This window comes from Balearica regulorum, chromosome 1 (genome assembly GCF_011004875.1).
Source record: "Balearica regulorum gibbericeps isolate bBalReg1 chromosome 1, bBalReg1.pri, whole genome shotgun sequence".
NCBI classification, from domain to species: Eukaryota; Metazoa; Chordata; class Aves; order Gruiformes; family Gruidae; genus Balearica; species Balearica regulorum.
Genome location: NC_046184.1, coordinates 125,108,794 through 125,136,551, shown reverse-complemented (window position 1 = coordinate 125,136,551; position 27,758 = coordinate 125,108,794). Strand labels below are relative to the sequence as shown.

Here is a 27,758-nt window from a genome sequence, read left to right as displayed (position 1 = left end):
TGTGGAAAAAGCTCAGGACAGGGTCAAGGTAATGCTATTTTGATATTAGATTTTTTTTCCAGTTAAAAAAAACCTCAGCATTTCAAATCTCCTTCTCTGCGGAAAGCCCTAGCACTTTTCAACAGCTGAATGGCAAGTCACCAATTGCAAGTAAGTCTACATATAGATACTGACAAATGTAATACTCTCTTTGGAGCTGTTATGTTTTTACCTATGCTGAAGCCCTAACCAAAATTAGCCCATCTCTCCAGATGGAAAAAATGTGATATTTGGTAAGCAGACTCAATTCTGTAAGCAATGAGTACCTCTACCCAAGTATCTTGTTACAAAAACCTTTAAGTTGTTCACTGTATATTCTCACAGAAATAAAAAAGCCCTGAAAACTTTCTAGCCCTGTTTCTTAAGGAAGCAAGGTTTGCATGACCATGCATGACTGTCCATCTACCTATTCAGCATTTCCCCCTATCCTGATAATTTTGCATCTGTCGGACAATTTCAACCAAATTTGGTAATAAAGAGAGTCTCAGAAAAATTAAACTCCTGTTCAATTCCAAAGTTTCATGAAACTGAGCAGTGGACAGAAATTCAGTACGCGCTTGGAGCTAAAAGTAATTCAGTACAGCCCATTACCATGGGCCAACTCAACTCCACTCACCAGCCGCAGACACGTGCCAAGTTCTGTGAGCCACCCACAGCATGTGCTTCACAGCTAATGGGAAGAGCACGGCTGGGATGGAGAGACCAAGATGAGAAACACTGACATGGGACAGGCCTGGGAATAAGATGGTGATAATGGAAAGCAGAAAACAAATCAGTCAGACACCAGACCTTATTAGTTCCACTGCTCATGGACCAGCTTGATTAACAACAAATACATGCAAGTCTCAGAGTGTAAGTCTGCTGCCTAAAAGCAGAAAAACAGTCATTGTATATCCATTGGAATTCAAATGAGGTAGGATAATTTAAGTATCTGACACAATATTTAACATAATGGCTGTGAAATAACATGTTTTGTCTTCTGACACATAATTTTCCTTGCGATGAAATGGCAATACGTGTACTAAAACTTCTATCACTTCTGTCACACAGAAATTTGTATTATCAATTATACATAAGTAACTGTGCTGGGGTAGAGTTAATTTTCTTCATGGTAGCTGGTATGGGGCTGTGTTTTGGATTTGTGCTGAAAACAGTGTTGATAACACAGGGATGTTTTTGTTATCCCTGAGCAGTGCTCACACAGAGCCAAGGCCTTTGCTGCCTCTCACCCCACCCCACCAGTGAGGGGCTGGGGGTGCACAAGGAGTTGGGAGGGGACACAGCCGGGACAGCTGACCCCAACTGACCCAAGGGATATTCCATACCATATGACGTCATGCTCAGCATATAAAGCTGAGGGAAGAAGAAAGAAGGGGGGGGGATGTTTGGAGTGATGGCGTTTGTCTTCCCAAGTCCCCGTTAGGTGTGATGGAGCCCTTTCCTGGGGATGGCTGAACACCTGCCTGCCCATGGGAAGTGGGGAATGAATTCCTTGCTTTGCTTTGCTGGTGTGCGCGGCTTTTGCTTCACCTATTAAACTGTCTGTATCTCAACCCATGAGTTTTCTCATTTTTACTCTTCCAGTTCTCTGCCCCATCCCACCAGGGGGGAGTGACAGAGTGGCTGCGTGGGGCTCAGCTGCCAGCTGGGGTTAAACCACAACAGTAACAGAATAAAAGGTTGACTTAGGAAAAGAGATTCCACTATGCAATGCCAAGAAACACTTCATTTTGAAAACAGGTCCTCATATCACTGTCAATTGATCACCATAGAATAAAAACCACAAAAGCTTCTGGGTTGCTTTGTAAGTGGAGTCCATACAGAAGAAGATAGCCTCATCTGAGAATTGAAAAAAATACTTATGGTAAGAAACCAGATTATACTCAGGCACCAGAGACTGACCGGGCAATGTGGCTACAGAACGACAATGCTATAAGATCCTTGGGGTTGCCTCCGCTGCGTGACTCCTGGTCAGGCTCCTCCATATTTTGGCTACTCACATGGGCTCTGCAGTGCACAGTGCACAGTTTTCTCTTCAAGAAACCATGGCAGGGAAGGTGGAAGAAGGGCGTACAGGAAATACAAGTACTTCTTTTCTAATGCAGACATGAAATAGCTCTAATTCATTCTCTTCTGCCAAATGCCCAAGAGCTAGCTGCCTACCAAATGTGAACTGTTTTCAGGGCAGGGACACAGGTGACCCTGTAAACCCCAGAGCCACTTGTTTAGGCGTGTGGATTCCCAGGACAAAGCCCAAACAGGCAGGGAGAGGAGCTAGCTGCAAAGCTGACTTGCAAAGCTCCCCAGGGAGGGAACAGCCATACTGGGCAGTAAGGGGTATGGATGGCTGATTTTAACAGGTCGAGTGGGAATTAATTTTGAATTTAAGAGCCAGTGTGCTCAAACCAGCCTGAAGACCCTCTAGCACAACCCTGCTACTGTGTTCGCACCACTCAATACATTTGTGTAACTGAGCTGAGTCTGTGTATCGGGAGCCCAGTGTTTCACCTTCGGCTCAGGAGAGATGTGGAATACTGGGTAGGAATGAAACTGGCAACCATGTGGTTATCCAAAAATCCTGAAGGCACACTACATTGTTACATCAGTAGAAAGTATACAAGACAAATGACAGACTAACCCATGAGACGCTTGTTAGGAGATGCCTCCAGTCCCAACACTACAGCTGAGGACAGACTACTGTGCTCTGCTGGAAATATCAGACAGCACAGATTCCCTGAAGGAATACGTAAATAAACAAGTAGAAGTGAACAAGCATACATGAACAAGTACGCCAATAAGTAGTTAGCACTACTTTGAGCATGGGTTGGACTAGATGACCTCCTAAGGTCCCTCCCAACCTGAATAATTTCATGATTCTACATTTTACTAATATGCAACAAGCATATCTCCAGAGCATGTGTTCCATAGTGATAGATTTACTAGAACAGAAGAAACAGCTTTGAGCCTTCAGCTTCCTCCAGCACAGTTACCTCCACCCACCACACCAGTATTATATATTTTCCTTGTACAATCCATAATTTGTTTCCCTCTCCTTAACCTGCCGCATCAGATTTACAGAGCCAAAGAGGAGGCATGGCATGGCATGCCCAGGGAGCACAAACCAGGAAGCTGCAGCAGTGCAGAGGGGCGAGGGGGGGGGGGGAATTCACATTTTTCTGAAGCTGAAGCCATACACTAGAGGCCCACACTTATTCTGGGACCCAAGCGGAGGGCAAACCTTGAAGGATGATCTGATGACAGACACATAATCTATATCTGAGAATCCCCCCCTACTTCTCTTCCATTTGTATCAGGACTGTATCTATGCTTGGTTGAGTGGAAAAGATACAGAACACATCCTATCTAAAAACATGAAACTTTTGTACACGAAAACATGAGCAATTTAAGACTTAATTTTTTTTACAGCTATAAAATCATATGTGTAATTTTAATTTAGCTCTCCTTTTGGCCTTGGTGCTTCAATACAAAAGAAGTACAGCAGAAACTGTCATCCTCATTTCTTGCTTGATTGCTGTGTGACATCTGTTAACCTTACAGTGGCTGGCTAAGCACTCTTTACTTTGTCAAAAGACTCTCCAGAACACGCAAGATGTTCCGTTTTGGCATGTCATTACTGACTCCTTTTTGAAAAATATTGTAGCAGTCTTATTTGACCCTCATACAGAAAAGTGTTGCTAACCCAAGTGATTTTCTTATAAAGCCTGTATTTTTCTTAAATCCTTTGCTGCTGAAACTGGCAGAGATCCATTTCCCTTTGCTGAGGTTCTCAAAAAGAGGTGCCTGCACCACGATTACTTGCTCGGTTACTTTCAGTGCAGGGAGACAAGCACCTCCAGTAAGAGGATTCCTTCATATCAACAGGAAGATCATGTTTGAGACACCTCTCACCCCAAAAGATTGCAGGAAAATACCAGCCCTTTTAATGGGGGGGAGGGGGGAAGATTGAAAAGATGAAGCAAGCATCCCGAAAATGTGGAATAAATGGTGTCAGAATGAAAAATAAAAGTTCCAAATTTTCACTTAACAGAGCATGTAGGGAAAACACTTCTCTAAAACCAACAGAAATTATGCTGGAAAATCCTTAGCTACACCCTGAACCCTATTAACAGGCCAACAGAAGCCAGTTTATTACAGAAAACAATATATGAACGAGATGTCCTATCCATTGGTAGGGCATTTTCACATTTTCAGTGCTCTAGATTGCCAAGATCTGTGCAGTAGAAACCACATATAGTACAGTTATAGCCAAAAAATGGGGCTTTAAGGAACATGACACAGGCACAGACTAGTAGGTGGTACCTGTAATGTACATAAACATGGCAAAAACGCGCTGAAGTGTAGAAACCAAAATAACAGTGGAAGTAAATGTCTCTGAGATCATAAACCCCAAAAAGTAAAAGGACAGGTGAGTTGAAACAAAAGGTGGGTGTGAAAGTGCAAGTGAGGAGCTGCAGAGTTGAAGGTACTTTGAGGAGGAGGCAGGAAGAGGGCTGAAACAAGCAGCCAGCATGAAGCAGAGAGAAGCCAGCCACAACTCCAGAAAGGTCTTTCAGTGTCCAAAGGAGAGCGCTTTTGCTCTTGCTACTGCTGTTCCAGCTGCCAGCTACTGGCTGGAGCCTCCAGCAAGCTGCCCCTTCCACCTTCCTTTGGGGAGATCCTCAATGGCAGAGGCTGCATCTCCAGAGAAAGTACCTGAGACCACCAGGGGACAGTAAGTCGTGGACCTTTGGTGATAAATTCACTCACACTGCACCAGTTCACATCACCAGGGGAAGATGTGACGATATAGTTGTATCACATAAGAGTTGCTCTTAGTATCTTCTTCAAGATTTTCCCTTTTTTTCCTCCTCCTTTCTTTTAACTAGGAATCTATTCAGTGGCTTAAATTTTCTGTTCCTCATAAGCTCTGCTTGGCTCATGCATGAAGGAAAGGGGCCAAAGATGGCCTTGTGCCATTGCTGGTCTGCCGGGGACTTGCTTAGCTTTCCACGCAGATTGGCCTCAGGCTGTCCTCGTTTGGATTTGGCTGCATCCTTCAGCTCTGCCCCCTCCAGGGGCTGTTCCACAGCCAGGAATAACTCAGCAGCCCTCTGGTCACCCTTCGCACCCCCGGATCTCTCCTGCATCCCTCAGCCAAATCTTCTGGCAGCAGCGGGGCGGGAGAGGATGAAAAACCCAATAAACCCCTTTTCCTCGGGGATCTGCGGACAGGTTGGGCGAAGGCACAGCAAGGCCTTCGATGTGGGAAGGATGAAGAGCCCGGCAGGGCGAGCCGGACACCAGAACCGGGCCGGCCTCCCCCGTGGTTCGGCTCAGCGCTCTGGAAATCCGGGTCAGCCACAGCCACCTCTTGGACGGTTCAGCGGCCGCTGAGGAAGCGCTCGCCGAGCGCGGGTGGGGCGGCGGCCTACGGCCCCCGCGCCGAGGGGCGCAGAGGGGGGGTGCGGCATCCACACCGCCCCGGGGTGGGGGAGGCGGCGGCCGCGCTGTGGCAGACCCGTCCCCGACACTGCCGGGGCGACCGGCCGGTCTCGCCCCCACCTCCGCTCTCGGCGGTTCGGCAGCTGCCGCCTCGCCCGCCCGCCCCTCACGGGCACCGCCGCGCACCCTCCCCAGCGGCCGTCGGCCGTCTGTGGGGGCGCCCCTTTCCCGCCTCTCCCGCTCCCTCCCGCCTCCCCCCGCGCTCCCTCCTCCCCGCTCCCCCGCCCCCTCCCCGGCAGCTCCCCGCTCGCTCCTTCCCGCAGCTCCCCGCTGCGCAGAGCACCGCGCCGGCGGGGGCATGGAGAACCAGCGCTGCTTCGCCAACCGCTTCGATGACTACCCGGGCAGCCCGGCGGCGGCGCCGGACAGGGAGGCGGCGGTGCCGCTGGTGACGGCCACCATCGAACGGATCCTGCGGGAGCTGCCGCCCCTGGGCGGCCCCCGCGGCTGCCAGGGCGGGCTGTACGGCGGCGTGGCCGGCGTGGCCTACATGCTTTACCACGTCGCGCAGTGCCCGCTCTTCGCGCCGTCGCGGGAGGCCTACCTGCGGGCGGCCCGCCGCGTCGTGGACGCCTGCCTGCGCTACCAGGAGGGCGGCGGCGAGGCCGACGCTGACACCCGTGCCGCCTTCCTGCTGGGCGGCGCCGGGGTCTACGCGGTGGCGGCCCTGGTCTACCGCGCTCTGGGGCTGCCCGACTTCGCCCGGCCGCTGGGCAAGTTCCGGGAGCTGAGCGAGGTCTGTACCCCGCTGTCCTTCCTCGAGTGCGGCTCCGACGAGCTCTTCGTCGGCCGCGCCGGCTACCTGTGCGCCGCCCTGGTGCTGAAGCAGCGGCTGGGCATGGAGGTAAGGGCGGGGGTGGCCGGGGTTCCCCGGGCGGACCGGCCCCGCCGTCGGTGCCGTCGGCGCGTCCCCTGTGAGCTGGCGGCTGTCCCTCGGGCTGGCACCCCGGCGTCCTGCCCCGCTGCTGCCGGGGCAGGGCAATGCCCGCCCCTCTGGTCCGCGCTAGGAGGGATGCACCGGTTGCCGGGGCTCTCAATAGGAAAAAAATTTAAAAAAGAGAAAAAAGTGCGCCTTTTCCAGCTTGCACTTTGGGGGCACGTTTCAGGAAGAGCCCCCTCGGCGAGTGGGGGGATGGCTTTCTGTAGTAGCTGTTTAGCTGTTTATCCACAGCCCTCCTCCCCTAAAATAAAAGGTGCATCTTCTACAAGAGGGATTGGGGGACACGGGGCGTGCGGGATGCGGTCCCGCTGCTGGGGCAGGGCTCCGGGATCAGGGTGCTTCACCCCGCTGCAGGTCGCTCCTTGGGCGTGCGGAGAGCATCAGCTGTTGGTTGCCAGATGGTGAATTATTTCGCGGGAGCCATCCCGGGCTTTTCAAGAATATTTCTGCAAAATGATGTGGGTAAGAAAAGGAATAGTGTTGGGTAAAAGAGAGTAAGGAAACTTATAATCATAAGTGGTGCTGTGCTATAATTTGCAAGTAAGGAAACGGATTTTCAAAGGCACTAGGTCTTATTAACCACAGCATACAGAAGCTGGTAGTCTTGTAGAAATCTGGCCATGTATTTTGGTGCTTTTCATGAGTGAGAGTTGTTTTTTTCTGGAAGCATGAGATGTGATTATGGTTCAGTGTGCTGTTGGTTTCAGTAGTTGGGACTTTACCCTAGGATATTGTCATTGTCAGTACTGAAATTCGGAGCTTCCACTGACTACAGCATAATAATTAATGCAACTGATTCTCTTTGCTGTGGTGTTTGTTACTAAGTGGTCAGTGTGGTATCTGAGCAGGCATTTGTTAGATTTTTGTTCCTGTCCTCTTGTCAGGTCCAATCTATGTTTCCTCTGTTAATCACTGATTTGCAAGTTCATATGCTTCTAGCTTTCTTTCCTCCTGGGAGAGGAAGCAACTATTACAAATAAATAAATGATGTAAAAATAAGTGGCTCTGCCCCATCCAATACCAGTCACTGCAATCAGAGTCTAAGGAAATTCACTTAATGGAAGATTAAGGAGACTCCAGGGTGTCCAGAGAAGGCAAGAAGAACGTTAAGTCAGTTGAATTTTTTGATTGCCTTAAACAAAAATTCTTACAGCACTAAGCATTTAAAGTAGCATACCATATGTGCTATCTGGTTTTTTGTATAGGATTGTCTGACAATCATAACCATAAAAATGGTTATGTTATTTGCAACTATATCATAACCCAACTTTTAATTCTGACAGCATTTTCTATAAGAGGAAAGTTTCGTAGACGCATCACAATCCTATGTGTGGTGTTCAGCAGTGTCAAGCCTGAAGGGATGGTTTCTCACAGAGGAATAAGCCATCCCCATTAGTTCAGTTTGCATTGGGACAGCACGTCTGGTACTCACATCAGTACTTATGATGGTGTTGTGACATACCAGCTGAATGAGGTAGCGCCCTGGACTCTACTGCGTCTTTAATTCCTTCATCTAATTGTCTTACGTCCTTGAGAGCAATCGCTGAACAGTTTGGAGAGTAGTTGCAATCACCTCTGACTGGCAGTGTGAAGAAGGGGAAAGCTGTCCTCTCTGCTTGCTTGCTTGCTTGCTGAAAAATTATACTTTATGCAGCTGTAAAGAGTTAAACATCCCCACAGATGAGCACAGGTATGCACTTATTCTGGAATCCATTTAGCAGGTGGGTTAAGTCCAATCAGAGAGGGGATTTTTATGCCAATAGAACATATTCCGTGTCTCCTTGCTGGTGTTTTAATTGGTAAGCTAACATCCTTCCGTAGTATTATTTATTCTGCCACCACATTGTAATTTTAAATGTATAGTGCAAGAAATAAATCAAAATAATCTCAACTTTAAAGTATTAATAAAACCATCTCCAATTTTTAATTTTAAGAAAAATTAAAACTTTTAATTAAAATATTTTGCTCCTTAATGAGGAAAATTATAATGATTTCTAGTCTATGTGTACTCATGCTTGAGCAAAATTTGAGTCTTTTAATAAATGTTCCAATCCTAATACAGAATTATTTTAATTAGTACATTGCCAGACCAGACCCTGCATCTTTTTACAAATGAAGAAAGGGATGCCCAGAGAGAGTGCATGTCATTTATTACCCAAGGTCAAACGGTAAGCCAGGTACATCCCAGAATAGAAGCAATGTCTTGTGATTCGAACCAGTGGAAAATGCTACCTCCTGTAATTTGATTGTGCACAGTCTCACATGGCTCATTGCAGAATGTTTTCTTGTTTCTCACGTTCTTTTTTGTTTTTGAGGACGCTGTGCAAACATTTCCAGCACAAAAGTGAATTCCATTCTTTACAATGAAATACAGCTGCTGCTGCCCATATGGTTGTTTTTTCCCTCTGAAGTAGTCAAATAGTGACCTACATACAAGAAATTACTTGCCCTTGAAGAAAGGCTTTTTGAGCAAATTTTATAGTATATGTTGTGGGGTTTTTGTTGGTTTTGGGTTTTTTTCCGGGCTGGGAAGGAAGGAGACTGTTTTATTTCAGTAAACACCAATTTAGCTCAGCTGCTGTGCCTTGATCCTTCAGTTTCTTGCTAGAGAGTGTCATTATTTTAAAGCTTCACATGTTCTTCAGAAAGTTAATGGACTGTCCTGAAGGATCCAGTCTGTTGAATAACATTGACCTCAGGTGAAGAAAGCATTTACATACAGCTGATTTTCAGAGTTTTAGGCTAATACAGCATTTTTTCCTGATGAATTAATTGGGAATTTTTGTATGAGTAAGGATTACTTCAGCAGTCAAGGCTTAACAGGATTTGACTTTCATGATGCACTGTGCATTAGGAAAAAATAATGTTTTCATCCTTTCTTTAATTTCCATTAAATTGTAGTCGGTGCTTCCCAGGCAGATCTGGGTAAAATACTGGTTTGGCAGAAACAACATGTCGTTTGTATAAGGTACATATAAATAAGATGCGTGTACTTTAGCTGCCCTTAACTGCTGTGTTTTCACTCTTGAGGTGAAATTTTGTTTCTGTTCTGTCTTCTTCGGGTACCTCTTTTTCTGATGGTTGGTTCATTATGTGTTCTTGGGGAAATCTGTCAGTCCTGCTTTTAATTCTCTTCACTCAGTCTCTATTTGCTTGTGCAAACAGTAGAATAAGACACCATTAAAATGGTGGTGCCATCCCCCTGTTTGGATGGTATTTTATGCTCTCATTTTTTCTCAGTGATGTTTCTGTCCCATTTCGTGGTTGATGGAGCACGGTGTGTCTGGGTAGCTGCATTTCTTTCTGGCAATGTAACTATCGGATGATGAAGCAAAAGGTACAGAAGTTTAAGTGGCTTCTTGCATCACCATCTGCTAAGACGTTACAAACTTTTAGCACAGCTCAGGTTTTTTTTTAATAACTGACTGAACCAATGGACTTGACTGACTGCCACTAGCTCTGGGTTGCAGCAGAAAAGACAGCGTTGGATAGCAGTGTACCACGTAGGAGGCAGGGCAGCATTCTGCATGACTGCCTGATGCTGTGGTTTCATTAGAGACTGTAGTTTTGAAAGACATTGGGGACACCGTAAAAGACCCTTTCCTGCAGTTGCAGTGGTGAGAAGCTGAACCAGCACACTCTGCCAGCAGCATGGCCAAACCATTTCCCTTGGGGGCTGAGCTGCTGGGGGGAGTCTTGAGAGCCTGCAGGGACCTTGGGCTCTTTCATGCCATTACGTGGTTAAGTTTTCAGTCTCTATGGCAAAGGGGCATCTCAATTTTCTTTTCCAACAAATGTGATGTCCTGATTTGGTGTGTGTTTCTGAAGTTGTTGTCCTCATAATTCTGATGTTACTCTGTTGTGGGATGCCCAGAAAGGGCAGTGGTCTTTCTAGCAGGACTCAGTGTAGGGCCCTGCTAAAAAACGTCCTTACCCTGGCTGCTGTCTGTGACCAGAGCCTCTTCTCTCTTGGACCTCACAAGATTGCAAATCAAGCTGAACAACTTTACCTGGTACGTGGAAAACAAATAGCGCTGCTGTGCGATGTCTGGGGTCTGGGTGCTAGAGCAAGGGAGGTGTGAGGCAGGACTGGCTTTAAAAGGTGGTGGAACAGGCTGATGTGCAGTGTATGGGACCTGACAGGTCCAGCCAGTGTATTTTGTAATATTCTGGGAGAGAAGATGTAAATGAATGAAAAGGTTTTCTTTCAACTATTCAGACCTCTTTAGATGATATTACTTCTTCCTCAGAGTCTTCTCTCCACCTAGTGTTTAAAGACTGTTGTAGGTTACTTCATGGTTTTGTCTGTTTTTTTCAATCTCAGAAAAAATTTCAGAAAGTTTGAGAGGAAAGAGTTTCCTGAATCCTGCCTAGAACATGTTCATTTGCAACTCTTTAAAGTGGCACGTAAATGTATTCGTGCTGAACACCTTGTTTATGAAAGACACTCAATGGACTGATCTTAGAAAGGCAGATCTGCAAAATACCTACAGAAGAGATGCACCTCTGAGTGGGGTAGCACAGGGTCCCTGTGTCGGGCTTTTAATCTCACCTACACCTGAATAGGAAGGTTGTCCTTTGAGGTGAGATTTCATTCCTTCTCTATGCCCGTCAAAGACTTTTCTCTCTGTGGAAGAATTTACCAGTTTGTCTGAAACATGGTGTTTGAAATGTCAAATATCATGGTGCTAGCTGGAGCTGTACTGATTTCATTATTTCATTTTACACAGGCCACTACACAGCCAGGATGTTGTTTTTTGTCACAGAGGATTTAAATGAGATACCAGTAAAGATAAAAAGGTTTTGATCCTAGCCTGCCTCTTTTAAATGTACATTCTTCCAGCCATGGCTTCTCAAACCACACACAGGGGGGAGATTTTACATTAATTTGCTTAAATTGATGAATTTAAAATGGGAATCGAAAATGGGAGTTTTCTAAAGTAAGCAGTGAAACAAAGGGAATTATTTACATCTGGATTTTTTAGAAAGCATTCTGAAATAGTTTAGGTCTACATTTCAGAATTTCTCTGTTTCTCTTCAGCAGAGCAACACAAATGGTTTTTTAAACAGCTTTCAAATTCTGAGATAGTGACACCTTGATAATGGCCACCTGGATTCAGTTCAACACAGTGGACACTGAATATTCAGTTGTAGAGATAAAGTAGAAAATTTGGGGTTGAAAATGTTGAATTTCAAGTGTATTGTTTAACTGCCAGTAAAAAACACTGTAGTACAGAGGTTTTGGTGTGGATCTTGCCAGGACTGGAGGTTTGATTGACACAAGTTTAGCTATATACTTTATCTGTTGTGTTGCAGAAATATGGATTTCGACAGCTTATAGGTGAAAAGTATTAATCTGCCATCATCTTCTAAAAATACAGTTTTATACAAAATCAGTGTCATATCTCAATACTGCTTTGTGCTGTTGGAAGAATGTTTGCCTATGCAGCAGCATCTTTTTGCTGAAAAAGCAGCCCAAGCAGTAATACTGATGTTATAATATCAGTTTTTAAGAAAAAAAGAAATATATTTATCCAGAGGCGTCTCTCGTATCCAAAATAGACCTCTGCTTTCCCATCCTTCTTCTAACTCCTTTAAATTTCACATACTGGAAGTTAACTCTTAAAACTTTGCCCGTTTAGTCATCGTCCTCATCATAACCGTGGAGAACTTTTAGGTCACCCTTTGGAATTTGTACCAGTCCTTCACCTGCTAGAAGTAGAGGTGTTGAAGGCAGTGTGTCTTTGGCCTCTGCAGAGCAGAGCATGTTGTCTCTGTGTCCTTCCTGGCTTGAGGATGAGACCTGCAGAACAAACCACAGGAATCAGAAGAGTGTTTTTGTGAAAAGGAGCTGAGTGATTCTTTGGACCTGTAAAGTGTATCTGGTGACTGCTTCTCTGGAAGCATCCGGAGCTGTCAGAGTGTTTGAAGCAGAGAAGCAGATCTCTGCAGCAGAGAGGTGCAGAGCTTGGGTGGAAGCTACTGCTCTTCACAGCATTTGTTACCTGTCGTCAGATTGGTGGCACAGTGCAGGAAGTTTCTTAAATATGTTGGGTTTGTACGTTGTATTTTATACATATGTCAAAGAAATTTATTACAATACTGTGTTTCTACAGATAGCTATATTTGACATTTATGTTTTCCTTCTGCACAAAGGCTACTAGTGATTTTTTTTTGCATGGTTCTCACAAAGGACCAAAAGCCACAGTTAACTGTGTTAACTCACAGTTAACACTGGATGACATAGCAGAAAGAAAGAGTGCACGTGTAGAACATGCATATATGGTGGACTGTGTGAAGGCAGAGAAATGGGCAGGCATGGGGAAAAAAGACCTTTGACAGAAGCTGAGCAGAGAGGAGTAAAAAATGATAAAAAAGCAAAAGAATAAGTTACTGGCAAAAATATAAAAATGGAAGACTGCAGAGCGGTAGTAGAATTCAAAGATGAAGTGAAAAAGGCAAGAAATTACATAGACCCTGGAACAGGGGAGATTTAAAACTAAAATCAGGTTGGTTAGCAAACTGATGTGGATCTGACGGCTAATGTAATTGATTTAGAAAAAGGTAAAAGTTCAACAGAAGAGTAGAGACAGGGAGAAAACGGGTTAGGGAACAGGTAGAGGAGTAAACTACATTTTGTTGAGGAAAATGACTGGGTTTGTCTGCTTGGTTTTTGTCACTCTTCTATCACCATATTCTCTTTGCATAGGCTCATACACTTACAAAAATAGCTGTCATCACATTCAGTGCTTGCAAATTCACAGCATAACATTATGTCTTATATTCCATATTCTCTTTTTTGGAGGAATAACTGAGATAGATAGAATCAGAATTGTTTAGGTTGGAAAATACCTTTAAGATCATCAAGTCCAACTGTTAACCTAGCACTGCCAAGTCCAGCCACTAAACCACATCCCTAAGCGTCACATCTACACATCTTTTAAATACCTCCAGGGATAGTGACTCAACCAGTTCCCTGGGCAGCCTGTTCCAGGGCTTGACAACCCTTTTGGTGAAGACATTTTTCCTAATATCCAATCTAAACCTCCCCTGGCGCAACTTGAGGTCGTTTCCTCTTATCCTATCATTTGTTACTCTGGAGAAGAGACGAGCACCCACCTGGCTACAGTCTCCTTTCAGGTAGAGAGCAATAAGGTGTCCCCTCAGCCTCCTTCTCTCCAGGCTAAACAACCCCAGTTCCCTCAGCCGCTCCTCATAAGACTTGTGCTCTAGATCCTTCACCAGCTTTGTTGCCCTTCTCTGGACATGCTCCAGCACCTCAGTGTCCTTCTTGTAGTGAGGGGCCCAAAACTGAACACAGGACTCGAGGTGCAGCCTCAGCAGTGCTGAGTACAGGGGGACCATCACTTCCCTGGTCCTGCTGGCCACACTACGTCTGATACAAGTCAGGATGCTGTTGGCCTTCTTGGCCACCTGGGCACACCAACACCATCAGGTCCTTTTCAGCCGGGCAGCTTTCCAGCCACTCTTCCCCAAGCCTGTAGTGTTGCATGGGGTTGTTGTGACCCAAGTGCAGGATTCAGCACTTGGCCTTGTTGAACCTCATACAGTTGGCCTCAGCCCTTTGATCCAGCCTGTCCAGATCCTACTGTAGAGCCTTCCTACCCTCAAGCAGATCAACACTCCCGCACAACTTAGTGTCGTCTGCAAACTGACTAAGAGCACTCAATCCCCTCATCTAGATCATTGATAAAGATCTTAAAGGGAACTGATCCCAGTACTGAACCCTGGGGAACACCACTTGAGACCGGCTGCCAACTGGATTTCACTCCATTCACCACAATTCTTTGGGCCCGGCCATCCAGCCAGTTTTTTACCCAGTGAAGCGTCCACCCATCCAGGCCATGAGCAGCCAGTTTCTCCAGGAGAGTGCTGTGGGAAACGGTGTCAAAGGCTTTACTAAAGTCCAGGTGAATGACGTCTACAGCCTTCTCCTCATCCACTAAGCAGGTCACCTTGTCATAGAAGATCAGGTTAGTCAAGCAGGACCTGCCTTTCATGAACCTATGGTGAATGGTTGTCCTCTACATGCTGCATGAAGGCACTCAAGCTGATGGGCTCCATAACCTTCCCTGGCACTGAGGTCAGACTGACAGGCATGTGGTTCCCCACATCCTCCTTCCAGCCCTTCTTGTGGATGGGCATCACATTGGCTAACCTCCAGTCAACTGAGACCTCCCCAGTTAGCCAGGACTGCTGATAAATGATGGAAAGTGGCTTGGTGAACACTTCCACCAGCTCCCTCAGTACCCTTGGGTGGATCCCACCTGGCGCTATAGACTTGTGTGTGTCTAAGTGGTGTAGCAGGTTGCTAACCGTTTCCCCTTGGGTTATGGGAGCTTCATTCTGCTCCCCATCCCTGTCTTCCAGCTCAGGCAGCTGGGTACCCGGAGAACAACTGGTCTGACTATTGAAGACCGAGGCAAAGAAGACATTAAATACCTCAGCCTTTTTGTCATCCTTTGTCACTGTGTTTCTCCCTGCATCCAATAAAGGATGGAGATTCTCCTTAGCCCTCCTTTTGTTGCTAATGTATTTATAGAAGCATTTTTGTCTTTTATGGCAGTAGGCAGATTAAGTTCAAGGTAAGTACTTGTTGTCTGGAAGCAAATATGGGCATTTTCATGAACATTGTTCTACTACTTCTGACACTGACGTTTTCCTATTGCATGCATATAATACTATAAATTGGTGTGGAACCTGGATGGTAATGGTGTTAGTAAACCTTACCTTGGTACCAGGCTAAAGAAGCAGAAACGTGAAAGACTGAGCTGTTCCTGAGAAGAAGAAAAGAGCACAAGAGTAACAACAATTACCAGTGAAAGCGTAACATCCTCAGCACTTTACAGCACTGAAATGGAGGGATAAAATTAAGCCTTAAGTTTCTCTGTGGTCATTTACTACACATCATTAGAACATTAGACTTGTCTGTAAGCCATAGCGCAGCTATGCACCACAGCTAGCAGGGCCCAAATACAGAATCACAGAATGGTTTGGGTTGGAAGGGACCTTAAAGATCATCTAGTTCCAACCCCCCTGCCATGGGCAGGGACACCCTCCACTATACCAGGTTGCCCAAAGCCCCATCCAACCTGGCCTTGAACACTTCCAGGGATGGGGCATCCACAGCTCTGGGCAACCTGTTCCAGTGCCTCACCACCCTCACAGTAAAGAATTTCTTCTAACACCTAGTCTAAATCTACCCTCCTTCAGTTTCAGGCCGTTACCCGTCGTCCTATCATTACAGAAACCGTCCTCTTCTTTTCTCTCTCCTTCGTTAAATCAGTAGACCCTACTTCTCTCTGTTAATTCTGCCAGACAGTCTTAAAATCAACCACCACCCTATTGACAGGTTGTATAAAGACTGCAGAGCAGTTTACTCAGCTAGTAAACTGTTGCCTTCAGCCTTACCTCCAAGCAGTAGAGGAACTCTGTAGAGATCTGGGAGGCAATTAAACTGGCTAAGTCCCATGGTCCTGCTCTGCTGCTGCTGCAGGAGCATCCCAGCACAGCATGGTGTAAGGCATTTGCTATAAATGGGGGCTTTGTTTGTCAGCCAACTTCTCTATTCCACCCACTTTTAAAAAAATCAGAACTCAATATATGCAGTCAGGTCACCATTTTTGATAAGGCAGTCTGTCAGAATGCCTCCTTGTCTGTGTCTGTCATGCCGTTCTTTGACCATTGACAAGCATGAGATTAAGCACCGAGTGATGTTGCATAACCTTCTGTCCACTCCATTACAGCAACGCTCAGTGAAAATACCCGTCAAAAACAATTATTTCTTATCTATGTTGTAGGGTTATTTTCAAGTGATAGTTAGTGCACTGATTCATTTTTCTAGGCGTAGCAAGGCAAAATAATTGAAATAGCTATTTCATTTCAGGCAAACATGATCAAGAAGTATCTTAATAGCAGTCCAAGCTGTTGCTGAGTCACTTGGTGTTTCTCAGCTCGGTATATTTTGATGTCTGAGAGAAGAACCATAAATCTATTTTTGCAGCAGATCAGCATTCCTGAATTCCTCATTTTAATGGCTTAATGTCTCCTGTTGGCGAACAGTATATCATGAGCAAGATGGAATGGATGTCAGGTAGCACTGAATGACCCAGGGAAAAAATGTGGCAGATAAATACACCTTCTAACTGTCCAAGGCGTTTAGTTATTTTGCATGGCTAATCTTTTTCTTCACAGAATACTGTTCACTTGTTGGTACATTGTTAACATAATTGAGGATTGTAAGTTGGGGATGCACTGGTCAAATTTAGATTTCAGTGTCAAGGAAATGAAAGCTGCTCTTAAAAGTGTGTGGGCCTGGGGCTGGAAGCAGCACAGGACAAAGCAGCTCTCTTCTGGTGGGTCAGTGCAGAATTGGAAAATGGTGGTTATGACATATTGCGTACTGGCAGCATTCTGCAGTTTGTCTGCTCAGTCCTGACAACGAGATGGTATCCATCCCAGAATCAAAGAAGTGCTAGGGACCTTGAGAGGTAGTTCAGGCTGCCGTCTAGCCCCTGGACACGTGTGTCTGTGTCATCCCCAACAGCTTCTCTCAAGCTTGTTCTTCATACACGCCCGTGATGGAGGGTCTGCAGTCTGCCTTGGCTGTCTGAGACATGGGTTTGTTAGCTTCCCTATTAGAAAGTCTAGCCTAAAGCTAATCTGAATCTTGCTGTAATTTAAGCCTGATATTCCTTGTCCTGTCCATTGAGAAACAGAAATTCTGTTCCTCTTTACAGAAACTCTTAATATATTTCAAAACAGTTAGAATTTCTACCCTTCATCTTCTCTAAACAAACAATCCTAATCCTTCCAGTTTTCCCGTGTGTGTCATGTTTTCTACACCTCTAGTCGTTCCCATTGCACTCCGCCGGACTCCCTCCAGCGTTTCCTAAAGAGTGCCAAAAGTTGGACACATGGTTCTGGCACAGGCCTTTCTATTTGAGCACAGAGATAACTTTGTGTTTCTTCCAGGTCTTGTTTCTATTTATACAGCTCAGTAAGGTGTTTGTATCTCGAACCAGCGTGATACTGACTCACATCCAGCTCATGATCTGCTATTATCCAGCAGTCTTTTAATGGGCTGCTGCTACATGGGCAGGTATTCATTAGGAAAGGCTCCTGAACAAGTGAAGTAGGTAGGGGTCACGTAAAGCCAGGGAATCATTGAACCGCAGAAGCTGTGCTGTGATAGGCAAAATGAAAAAGCTTCTTCAACGGGAGGAGCTTTGTTTCATTAACGCCAACTTTGTTGGTGTTTGTTTTCCTTTGTTCCCTGAATAAAACTGGGAATATGTTAGTCTATGCTGCAATGCCAGATGTGCCATTATGTATTCAGGGGACATCTGTGAAGTGATAGGGGTCCTTTGTGGAGGTATAGTTGGAACAATATATTTGAGAGGACCATATTTAGTCAATTATTTTGTCCACATTAGAAATCAAGGAATAAGTGAAATCTGAAAAAGTGTCTGGAGGTTAAACTTAGTCTGTTCTTGTGATCTACTTTTGTTACTAATGTAAAGATAAAGCTCAGTGTTGTTTCTCTCCCTAGTTCTGTCATCTTCAGTGACACCCATTTTATTTTATATATTCTTGGGTTCACCAGCAGCACTAGTCAATGGAAATCTCTCCTTTTGTTTTGATAATAGTTTCTTATAGATGAATCCAACATCACCAGGTATGTTCTTTTAGCTTACTGGAACCATCCTAACAAAAGCAAAGATTGTCTTGTACTAAAGTAATACTACAAGCAGGGACTGGAAGCATCACCAATGCCATAGATGTGCATAGGACTTTGAGCGTGTCATTTTCACTAAGGTTCTTCATCCCTTTGTAAAGCTAACTCCTGATCTCTAGATATTTCTACTTGCCATCTGTGAAAGGGCTAATGTTATACTTAATTATTTTAGTTTTCAAAGGCTAAGCCCATGATTAATTAGTCAGAATTACAGTTATAATAGCAATGGACCCCAAGGTACACATTCTACACGTAGCTGTTAAAATTTGATCAGACATAAGTTGGTAAATATGAACTCAGGGAAGATTCTTGGTAGTAGAACAACAAAACAAACTTCTTCAGGCTCTTTAAATAAATATTGATTTGTTTGTTCTTGGTCTTGTAGAGCTGAATCAATCAGCTTCCCTATGCTACGCTGTCATTTTCGTACATACACATTTTTTATTATGCCAGCAAAAATACCTGGGAATAATGCTTATACAAGTGCTACATATCCAGAAGACAAAATATAGACACAGTTGTAGTAGTATTTGTCCTATTTCGATTTTGTTCTCTAAGCACTGTGGGACTGCTAGCTTGTTTTGGTAAAACAAGTACTGTGAGGTAATTTTTTTAAAAAAACACAGGGGTAAGCTGAGTCAAACTCAGGGCCGAATCTAAAGATTTCTAGAGGAGTCAAATCTGCACCATCTGGCTGAACAGTGCATTGACATACTCACTTATATTTGGATTTGGCTCAGTTGTAGAGTCCCCAAATGGCCAAGGCTGGAAGGCACCTCTGGAGATCTTCTGTTCCAGACTCCTGCTCAGAGCAGGACTGTCAGGAGCAGGTTGCTTAGGGCCATGCCCACTTGGTTTTAAACACCTCCACTCCACGACGTCCCTGGGCAACCTGTTCCCATGTTTGGCCACCATCACAGTAAAAAAGCATTCTCTTTACCTTGACGTATAATTTTCTGTCCCTGGGCACTGCTGAGAAGAGCATGGCTCTGTCTTTTCTGCTCCCTCTCATCAGGTGTCTATACAGATTGATAAAAATTCCCCTCAGCCTTCTCTTCTCCAGGCTAAACAATCCCTGAGTTAGTACCTGGAAAGTACCCGTGGAGAGCCAGAAAAATTAAATGTGACTCCCATAAACTGCAGTCATTCCTGCTGTGTTTGCCTCTTTCCCCAAAAGCAGGCTCACAGTGCTATCCCATCTCCTCTGACTTCCCCTAGAACCTTGGACGGACAAAGGATTACAGTTTTTTTCCCCTGCAGTTCCAAGCAGGGAAGAGTCTGAAGTCCGGAAGGGTCAAAAGGAGCCATGCAGCACCACGCTCTGCCAGAGAGCCTTGGACACCGCTTGCAACCCTCCTCGTCAGTCTTTACTGTATCAAGGAAGGGCAAAATCTTCCCCCCAGTAGCGAAGTATTGCTGTTGGCAAAATTATTCCTGTTTTTTGCAAGTAATTGGCAAAGTTCTGGATCTGAAGGGCTTTAGTGTAAAGAATTTTTTTTTTTAATAAACCAATCTTAGAGCGTACTGTGGCCCAAGGCCACCTTCAGTGCCTCGCACCCCTGCAGCACTGAAGGTCTGTTAGTGAAAATCTGTGGATGATTGTAAGAGGTGGACCATGTCCCGCAGTAAAAGGAAGACATGAAATACCCTAAAAGTACCTGTCCCCCTGAGCTATGGAAAGATTATTTCCTAAGCCTCCCGTATTAATCAAAGACCTCAGATTGCTGTTTGCCAGTGGAGGAGGGGAGTTCCTTGTCCCATATTATGTGTGAGGAGCCAAGGATGCATCAGGGGAAGAAGGCAAAACCTTTTTCTGAAAGCCGAGTTATAGGCCAGGAGTGATAAAACATCCTTCCTGGTGTCTGCAGATAGCCAGGACACCCCTCCAGCATGGGGGCTGTGAAGGAGGTTCTTTTCTGTTGTTTTTTTATGGGATCTTTTTTAAATTTTGCAAGAGGTATCAGAGGACTTCCATGTCCTTCTGGGCCCTTGAAGTGAAGCTGCTTTACTCCAAGGATATTGGAATATTTACATATTTATTTATTTATTTTACATATTTACATATTTATATATTCCTACACAGAATAGGTAGGAAAGGTATCTGGCAAAGAATTTTAAATACACATAATTTGACTTAACAAGCTTGACTTGCAAAACACATTTTGTCGTCTGTAGGTCCAGCAATAGCTGGCCAAGCCCTCCTCTCTCACTTTGCAGAGTTCCTCCTGTAGGGCTGCAGAGTAGTCGTGTAAAATGACAAATCCAGCAAAAGAGCAGCACGGCATTGAGTGCTCCCAGGGCAGCGATAGCACAAGATAATCTGTAGCGTGAGGTAATGGTAATTCCCATTAGTTAATTATGCAGCACTTTGAGATCTTCAAATGCAAGGTAATGGCTAAGTACAGTGAATGTTCGTTTACTGTTGGTGGTGGGATGATTTGTCTCATGGCTCTTACTCTTCTTCCTCCTTTCGGTGTGAGGTTTGAACTCTTAAGAGTAATGTGAACTGTGCCTTCTGGCACAGCAGTCTCTTTTTCCCAAAGTACGCTTGGTTTATACAGTCACAAGTGAGAATAAGTTGCACAAAGGGAAGATTGATAAGACTTTCCTAATTTTATTACAGTACCAAATGGCAATCTTTTCACCAGGAGAAAAGTACAGATGGTGATCCCATTACTTACCAAGTAAGCTACATTTTAAAGAGCACAGTATCCCACGCTTCCTCAAATTAATCCCATGACTCTTACTCTGCCCTTGAAATGTGGCAGTATTGAGTTATAAGTGACTGTCTGTATCTGAAGTATGACTTGAATTGTATTTGGAGTTGTGGGCATATTTCCAGGCAATGCTAATGGCACTGTATGCCACTGGAAACTCTTTTGTTACTGTCTTTTGCTTCAGAACTCTTTGTCGATGTGCCTGGCAGGATCTAGGAGCCACATACAGATCATCAGGATTTTTACATCCGGCTGCTACCACAGTCTAAGAGTAGGGTAAAATTTAGATGACTCAGAGGACTCGATCACCTTCATCTGGTTTTCCTGCATTACATTGTCAGCATTATTGTTGTAGCTTAAGTTGATATTTCATTCAGCGGCTTATTGGCATGGCACAAATTGCAGATCATCATCCAAAGTAAAAGTGGCATGATGCCAGCATGGAATTCTCTAGAATTACCTTTGCTTGAAAGCAATGCTGGTGCTACTTTAAAGTGACTAATGTATGCTTCTGTTAGCCTGTGAATGATGCTGTTTTGTCGTTTACCTCATTTAACTAATTTTGCAGGTAGCCACGTTGTTCCTCAGCAGCAAATATTTAGATATACTTCTAGATGTCACATGCCTCATAAATATCTGCATAATAGAACAATACATATACAGCAGCATGACTTAGAAGAATAAAGAAGTCTTGCAAGACAAACAAGATCACTTGTTGTCAATAACAGAATTATAAAATTAGTGTCTGATGAAAGAGCAGTAGCCAATATCCTGTTTACATTTGAATAGGGCTTTTGATGCAGTGTCAAAGATAATCTTCCTTGAAAACTTAATTCATGCTGGCTTGCATGGGAACATTGCGGATTTGGAATTGGCTTAAAGACCACAAGCAAAGCTAATCGTAACTACTAATAAAGGGCTGATGTAGGAACCAGCCTTATTTATTATCTGCATTAATGATCCAGAAGAGGCAGCTCACTGGATAAGAATCGCTTTGGCTTTTAAACTGAGACAAGTGCCAAATACCATACACAGGCAGAGGGAAAGTATGAAAACAGCTCAAGAGATGATTAAAAAATGAGCTAAAACAAGGTTTATTTTTAGCAGTACAAGCACATGTATCTGGGGAGAATTATCTGTAATACTTAACCTCTGCTAAGAAGAGACTGAGATTCAAGTAAGCTGAACATGACAGGGCCTGAGTTACTCATGTACTCAGTTCACGTGAGTGTTAGCATATTGTCTGCACGTGTGCTGCATCATTGCTTGTACATCTGGATGTAATGTGATAGCGCATCAGAGTTCTACACTTACTTTAATGTAAATTAACATTACATTTCTTTGCATTTATTCTGCATGGGAATGAACAGCTAGTATAAATGAAAAGTCATAACCAGTCCTGATGGAGGTTAACACAACGTGACATTCAGAAGGTCAATGAAATTTTGAACAGCCTACGCAGGATATGCCTAAATGTCCAAGGCACCTAGTTTATGCCCCTTCTGGGCATCTTTTGATAGGTATGCAAATCCTGGGAGTGCTGCGTTGTGGGGCACATAAGCCACACCAAAATTCATAAGCCAACAGCTGCATCACTCACCATCCATGGAGCTCTGGTACAGATTTATAGTGCTCTCTTTTCTTCATGGTGTTTATGCAACTCCTTCCAGTTGCCTTCCCACACTAGTAGCAGTTTGCACTCCATCTCACCTGCTGTAACTCATCTCTACCTCCTCCAAAGGAGGCTGTAAAGCTGCAGCTGGGGAGCAGGTACCACCTCACTGCTCTCCCCCTGTTGCAGTCTCTCCCAGTTTGCTGGAGGTGTTCTTCTCTCAGAGCCCCAGGCAGGGTCTGGCTTGCTATGGAGTAAAAGCGAACTAAGCATCATGTCTTTTCCCATCAGCAGGGGCAGAATGTGTCTACCTCTCATCACCCTTACAGATGTTAAGACCAAATTGGGCTCTGAGCAAACTACAGTCCAAATGGGGGTCATAGTCTCTTCCTTTTTATATGCAATAACCTTGAGATTTCATCGCTAACCTGACAATTCAAATTCACATCCTTTCTTTTTTCTGGCACAGTGCAAGAATTTAAGCTGATGCCTCTAAGCCGAGTGTGCTGATGGCTAGAGCAAGTCTTTCTTCTTGCAGCTGTGATTGAAATTACTTCTATAAAATAATCAAATGTTCTTCAGAGCAGGGCTTGCAGGGAAGTGCCCCAAACTCCAGGCTCCAAGGTCACTCTGTTTCTTTGTCACCCAAAGTGAAAGAAACTGTTCCTGCAGGGCAGAGACACACTAATTGCAAAGCAGCTTCAAGTAACAGTTTTCAAACTGTGTTACATACAGCACAACATGGACATTGTCCAAACAGTTGAATGCTTCCCCTTGCTTGCAATGAGGAGCACAGTAGTACACAAACAAATCTTTCTTCTTTGGGATTTGTTTCCAATGCTCCATCTGGTTTAATATCTTGTACCAGTACTAGATGACTCAGAGTAGCTGCACGAATGTCTGTGGAACGTAATTTGGAAATGTGTTGTCTCTAACGTGCCTAACCTGCATTTTTTAAGGACTGGCTTTATACTCTGTAGCACAAGGGTTTACCTTTCTTCCAGAATTGGTGGGCTGGGTTCTGGGAGTTGACTGTATGACTTGGCCTTGCAACATCTGTCAGGAATAAATGTTCTTACATGGTAATATTTGATGAGTAGAAAGGTGATAAAATATTTATTTAAACAACACAAGATCTGAAGAATTGTAATTTAATTCAATTGGAGTGGTGGGGCACTTCTAGCAGTTAACCCACAAATCTTTTTAAAAAATTCTCACCTTAGCTATAGAGAGGCTCAGTTGATTTGTTAAAATTCTACAGTGCGAGTGGACTGTGCTAAATTTTGCAGAAATAAATTGTCTAGCTTACTTGAGTCTTGGGTGAGCAGTTATTTTGTCTTTAAACTTGCTGCTTTTCATAAGCTATCATTTTGCTCTTAAATTACAAGATAAAGTAACTTTTTATGTTCTTTATCACATTAATAAATGTTGCAGTCTTTTGAGCTCCACTGCTTAGGAGAATTCCTTACTTATCACTAAAATACCTGTTTGCTTGATTTTTATTTTATTTTATTTTATTTTATTTTATTTTATTTTATTTTATTTATTTTAATAATGGGAGAACAGACCTGGAGAAATACCAGAAGAAAGAACAAAGCAATGACTGCTAAAGTAGCTTTTTAATAACCATTTCAGTATTGCTCTCATGCATCCTAACACTTTTTGTTTGCCTTCCACAGTGCTGCAATACACTAAGCAGAGATTTTCACTGAGCTGTTCAGAGCACTATGCAAATTGTCACATATAGTTAAGGTCCTCCTCTTCCGTGAGTGTAAGATTTTGAAAAGGTCAAGGACTCCTCTAAGGTACTGAACTCTTACAACTGTGCCTGTATTATTGCAGTCACTATCAAGGCATTCCATGCATCCCTACATAGCATCTTAAGATATAAACCCAAGTGTTTTAGTTTTAAATGGGGAAAAAAACCTACAACATTGAAAACATTGCAGTTGGGAGCCTCTAAAACTGGCATCAACTGTGTTCTGCTTCTTGAACCTTAATTTGAAACAGATGAAGAAAAGAAGAATATTTTGCTTTTCTGTGCTTCTGTAGTTCATCTCTGCAAGTTTAGCACACTGACAAGCTATAAAGGCTTTTATGGATAGTTTTCCAAATGCTACTTTCTGCAGCAGAATTCATTAGCATTCGGTACTATTGGTTCTGAGTTGGGAGTGAAATATTTGGGGTTTGGGTAGAAGAGTGCAAAATGGATGCACTGCCTCAGCCACTCCTCTCAGCCAATCTCCTCTCCCATAATTTTTTTTTTTTTTTTTTTTTTTTTTTTTTTTCTGACAGTGCTGCCATGAGGCTTTGAGGAGACATACCTGTTTTCTTAGTTCGCTAAGCCTGTGAATGAAGTATGTTCACTTGCATAGAGGGAGAAGGTCTGAACGTTCAGAAAACAAGCCTAAAGGCATTGGAGGTAGACTGGGAATTGTTGCATGGGGAAGATAAGAGGACTGGATGATGAAGATGAGGAATTCAGTATCTTTAACATAAAGAGGAAAAAAACATAAGGCTGCTTAATAACGTATAGAATGAAGTCTCTGTCTTCCTGTGTTTCAAATGAACTTGGCATATTTTGTGAGTTACAGCCATGTGAACAATGCTAAACAAAACACTGAGGAAGCCAAAAGCAGGAGGAACAAATAAATTATGATACCCAGCAGCCTGCTTCATGTGTGTAAGTAAATGGATGTGGAATTGCTTGTATTGTAATATTTGATTAGTTGAAAAGTGGTAAAATGTTTTTGACTGGTGTACTCCAGGCCCCATCCCATAGTCCTGACAGAAAAAAATTTCCCCTGGAAAACAGTGGAAATTTGACCTGTGTCCTGCAATCACAGCTGCATCTGTGAACCATGACCTAGCATAGCAGGTTGACAGGCAAATGAATTCCTGGTAAACTGAATATCAAGCAAGATCAGATAGTTCTGTCCAGTACATTTTGATGCTGAGTGTATAAACTGCCAATCTTTCATTTTCTTGCGAGGTTTTTAGTTCCTCAAACAATGTATTTGCAGTGGCAAAGAAGCTTTACAGCAAGAGTGTAAAGCTCTGCCTCAACACAAAATATAAACCATTATTTGGAATTCTAGCTTCAGAGGAGTGTTGACTCATACGTCAACTGAAATTTTTAATCCTCTTTCATTTAGATATGGAAGACAGTATATTACCCAGCTCGTCACAGGAAACAATCTCCTTGAGAATATTTGTTGACATGAAGAAAATTCTTCCAGGAGTTCCAGGGAGAACTACTGCTTATAAATGCAGCTTTATTCAACAGAGGCATAGAGTGTACACAGCTCTAAATTGAAGAAAACATGATGAAAAAAACCTAATATTTTTATTGTGTGTAAGTCATGCATTCCACATTGGTGTAGAGCAGTGAATGAGAATACATCTGCTAGTCACTTCCCTCCAAACTGACTAAAATGAGAGTAGGATCAATCCTTGAAGAGTTAGATATTTGCTCAGCTGTTTCTGTTAGGTTTCTCTACTCAGCTTCCACAAGAAAGTTCAGCATTTTACTCTGTCAAGTAAGCCATATTCCTGTAGTCTCAATCTTTAAAGACTGTCTCAAACAAAATTATTATCAGTCTCAACAGACTATGAGCCAGCCCCGTGCTGTTACTGGCAAGACAGGGAATAACAAGAATTTACAAGAATAATTACCTGGCATAAAAACCTGAGTTTCTCGACTGGTTACTAAATGAATTATTGGACCCTGTTCCTGGGGGTCATGAAATTACTCCATTTTTATACCTATGTTAGATACTACGCCAACTGTTAAAACCTCCAGCATTGCTTATAGAATACTTGCCAGGAGCAATGCTGCCCAAGTCAAGACCCATTCAGGTCAATAAGGACTTTGATATTAAAAGCAGTATGAAAAATCTAACTGGTGAAATGACTTTGTCAAATTGAAAAAACTAAATACTGCATGAGACTGAAAAGGCTCTTTTCCTTTTCCATCACTCCTGAATGATTAAGATGATGATATTACTTAAGATGAATTGAACTATGAACATCCTTAGAGATATTGTCAAGGAACTAGCAATCAATCTTCCTCTGTCCCCATCCTATACTTTTTATTTATTGTATTATGTAGTTGCTTTCAGTGTAATCTTTTAAGTTTTATTCATCTTTTTTGGTAATCTCACATGAACAACATCATTACTGTTGTTGAAATAAATGAAGCTTTAATGTTATGTACAGTTGCAGCATAAAAATGGTACTTATAATAAGCTAGAAATTGATAAAACATGGTGTGACCATACAGGTTCTGTGCAGTAATTTGGTCAGAGAGAGGTCTCCACAAAGGGGGCAGCAGAAAAACATTTGACCGTCCAAATATGCTATATGCAGACTGCTGACTCTTTTCTCCAGGCCAGTACCACACTGAATTTGGCTGTAGGCCAAATGGATGTCTTCAGAGACAGCTAGTTAACATGGCCTACAGGGCCTGGGAGCCTTTCCAGTCTTTTTATCTCTCTCCCTCTCTCTTTACCCCCTTTCCTTCTCTCCCAGGGCCAGTTACGCCAGCTTGTCTCTGTTTTGTGGCACCTTCTGTGATGTAGCGCCCAGCTGGCCCTTCTCAGCCCAGAGGAGGAATACGAGAGCTAGCCAGCCACCAAGCACATAGACTCTACCGGGGGAGGTCACTACAGCAGTAAGGTCATGTTAAGTCAGGTGTATGAAGTGATACACAATGCTCTTGTCCCTTTGTCTGTCTTAACCAAACATTAGTTTGAAGTTTCCCATAGAAAACCTGACTAAGTTTCTCAGATCTTAAATTTTGGAGATGAACCAGAGATGTCCTCGTTTCCTCTTACCCCTTGCAACAGTGCTTTCCAGTGCCTGGTTCCGCTTCTATATTTAGTGGCACCTTCAAAATTAACTATGTCTTCATGAACTTGGCAGCAGTACAATTCATAATCTTAAGAGGTCCTAGCATGAACATTTCTCTCTGCACATTTATACTCCTCAGAAGTAAACACATTACATTTTATTAGATCAGTGCCCTGTCAGATGCTGAGTGCTCTCCTTTCCAAGTGAGGTAAAGGAATGAAGGAATGAAAGTGTCCAGTTCTTTCTGGGGGTCATCAGGACATCTTAAGACATGGCTTGCCAACTTTCTTTGGTTTCCATTTTCATTTGTAGAACTCTTAAGCTTCTGTCAGCTTCCCT

At 43.6% G+C, this 27,758-nt stretch overlaps 1 protein-coding gene across 1 annotated transcript in view; it reads left to right on the top strand.

The window, feature by feature from the left end:
* The first annotated feature begins 5,764 nt into the window (after positions 1-5,764).
* The window catches only part of LANCL3 (LanC like family member 3), a 38,747-nt gene continuing 16,753 nt past the window's right edge, over positions 5,765-27,758 (top strand). The window contains exon 1 of the mRNA XM_075774406.1: positions 5,765-6,385. Within this exon, the coding sequence (XP_075630521.1) occupies positions 5,840-6,385 (546 nt within the window). The 5' untranslated portion in view covers positions 5,765-5,839. The remainder of the gene's footprint in view (positions 6,386-27,758) is intronic.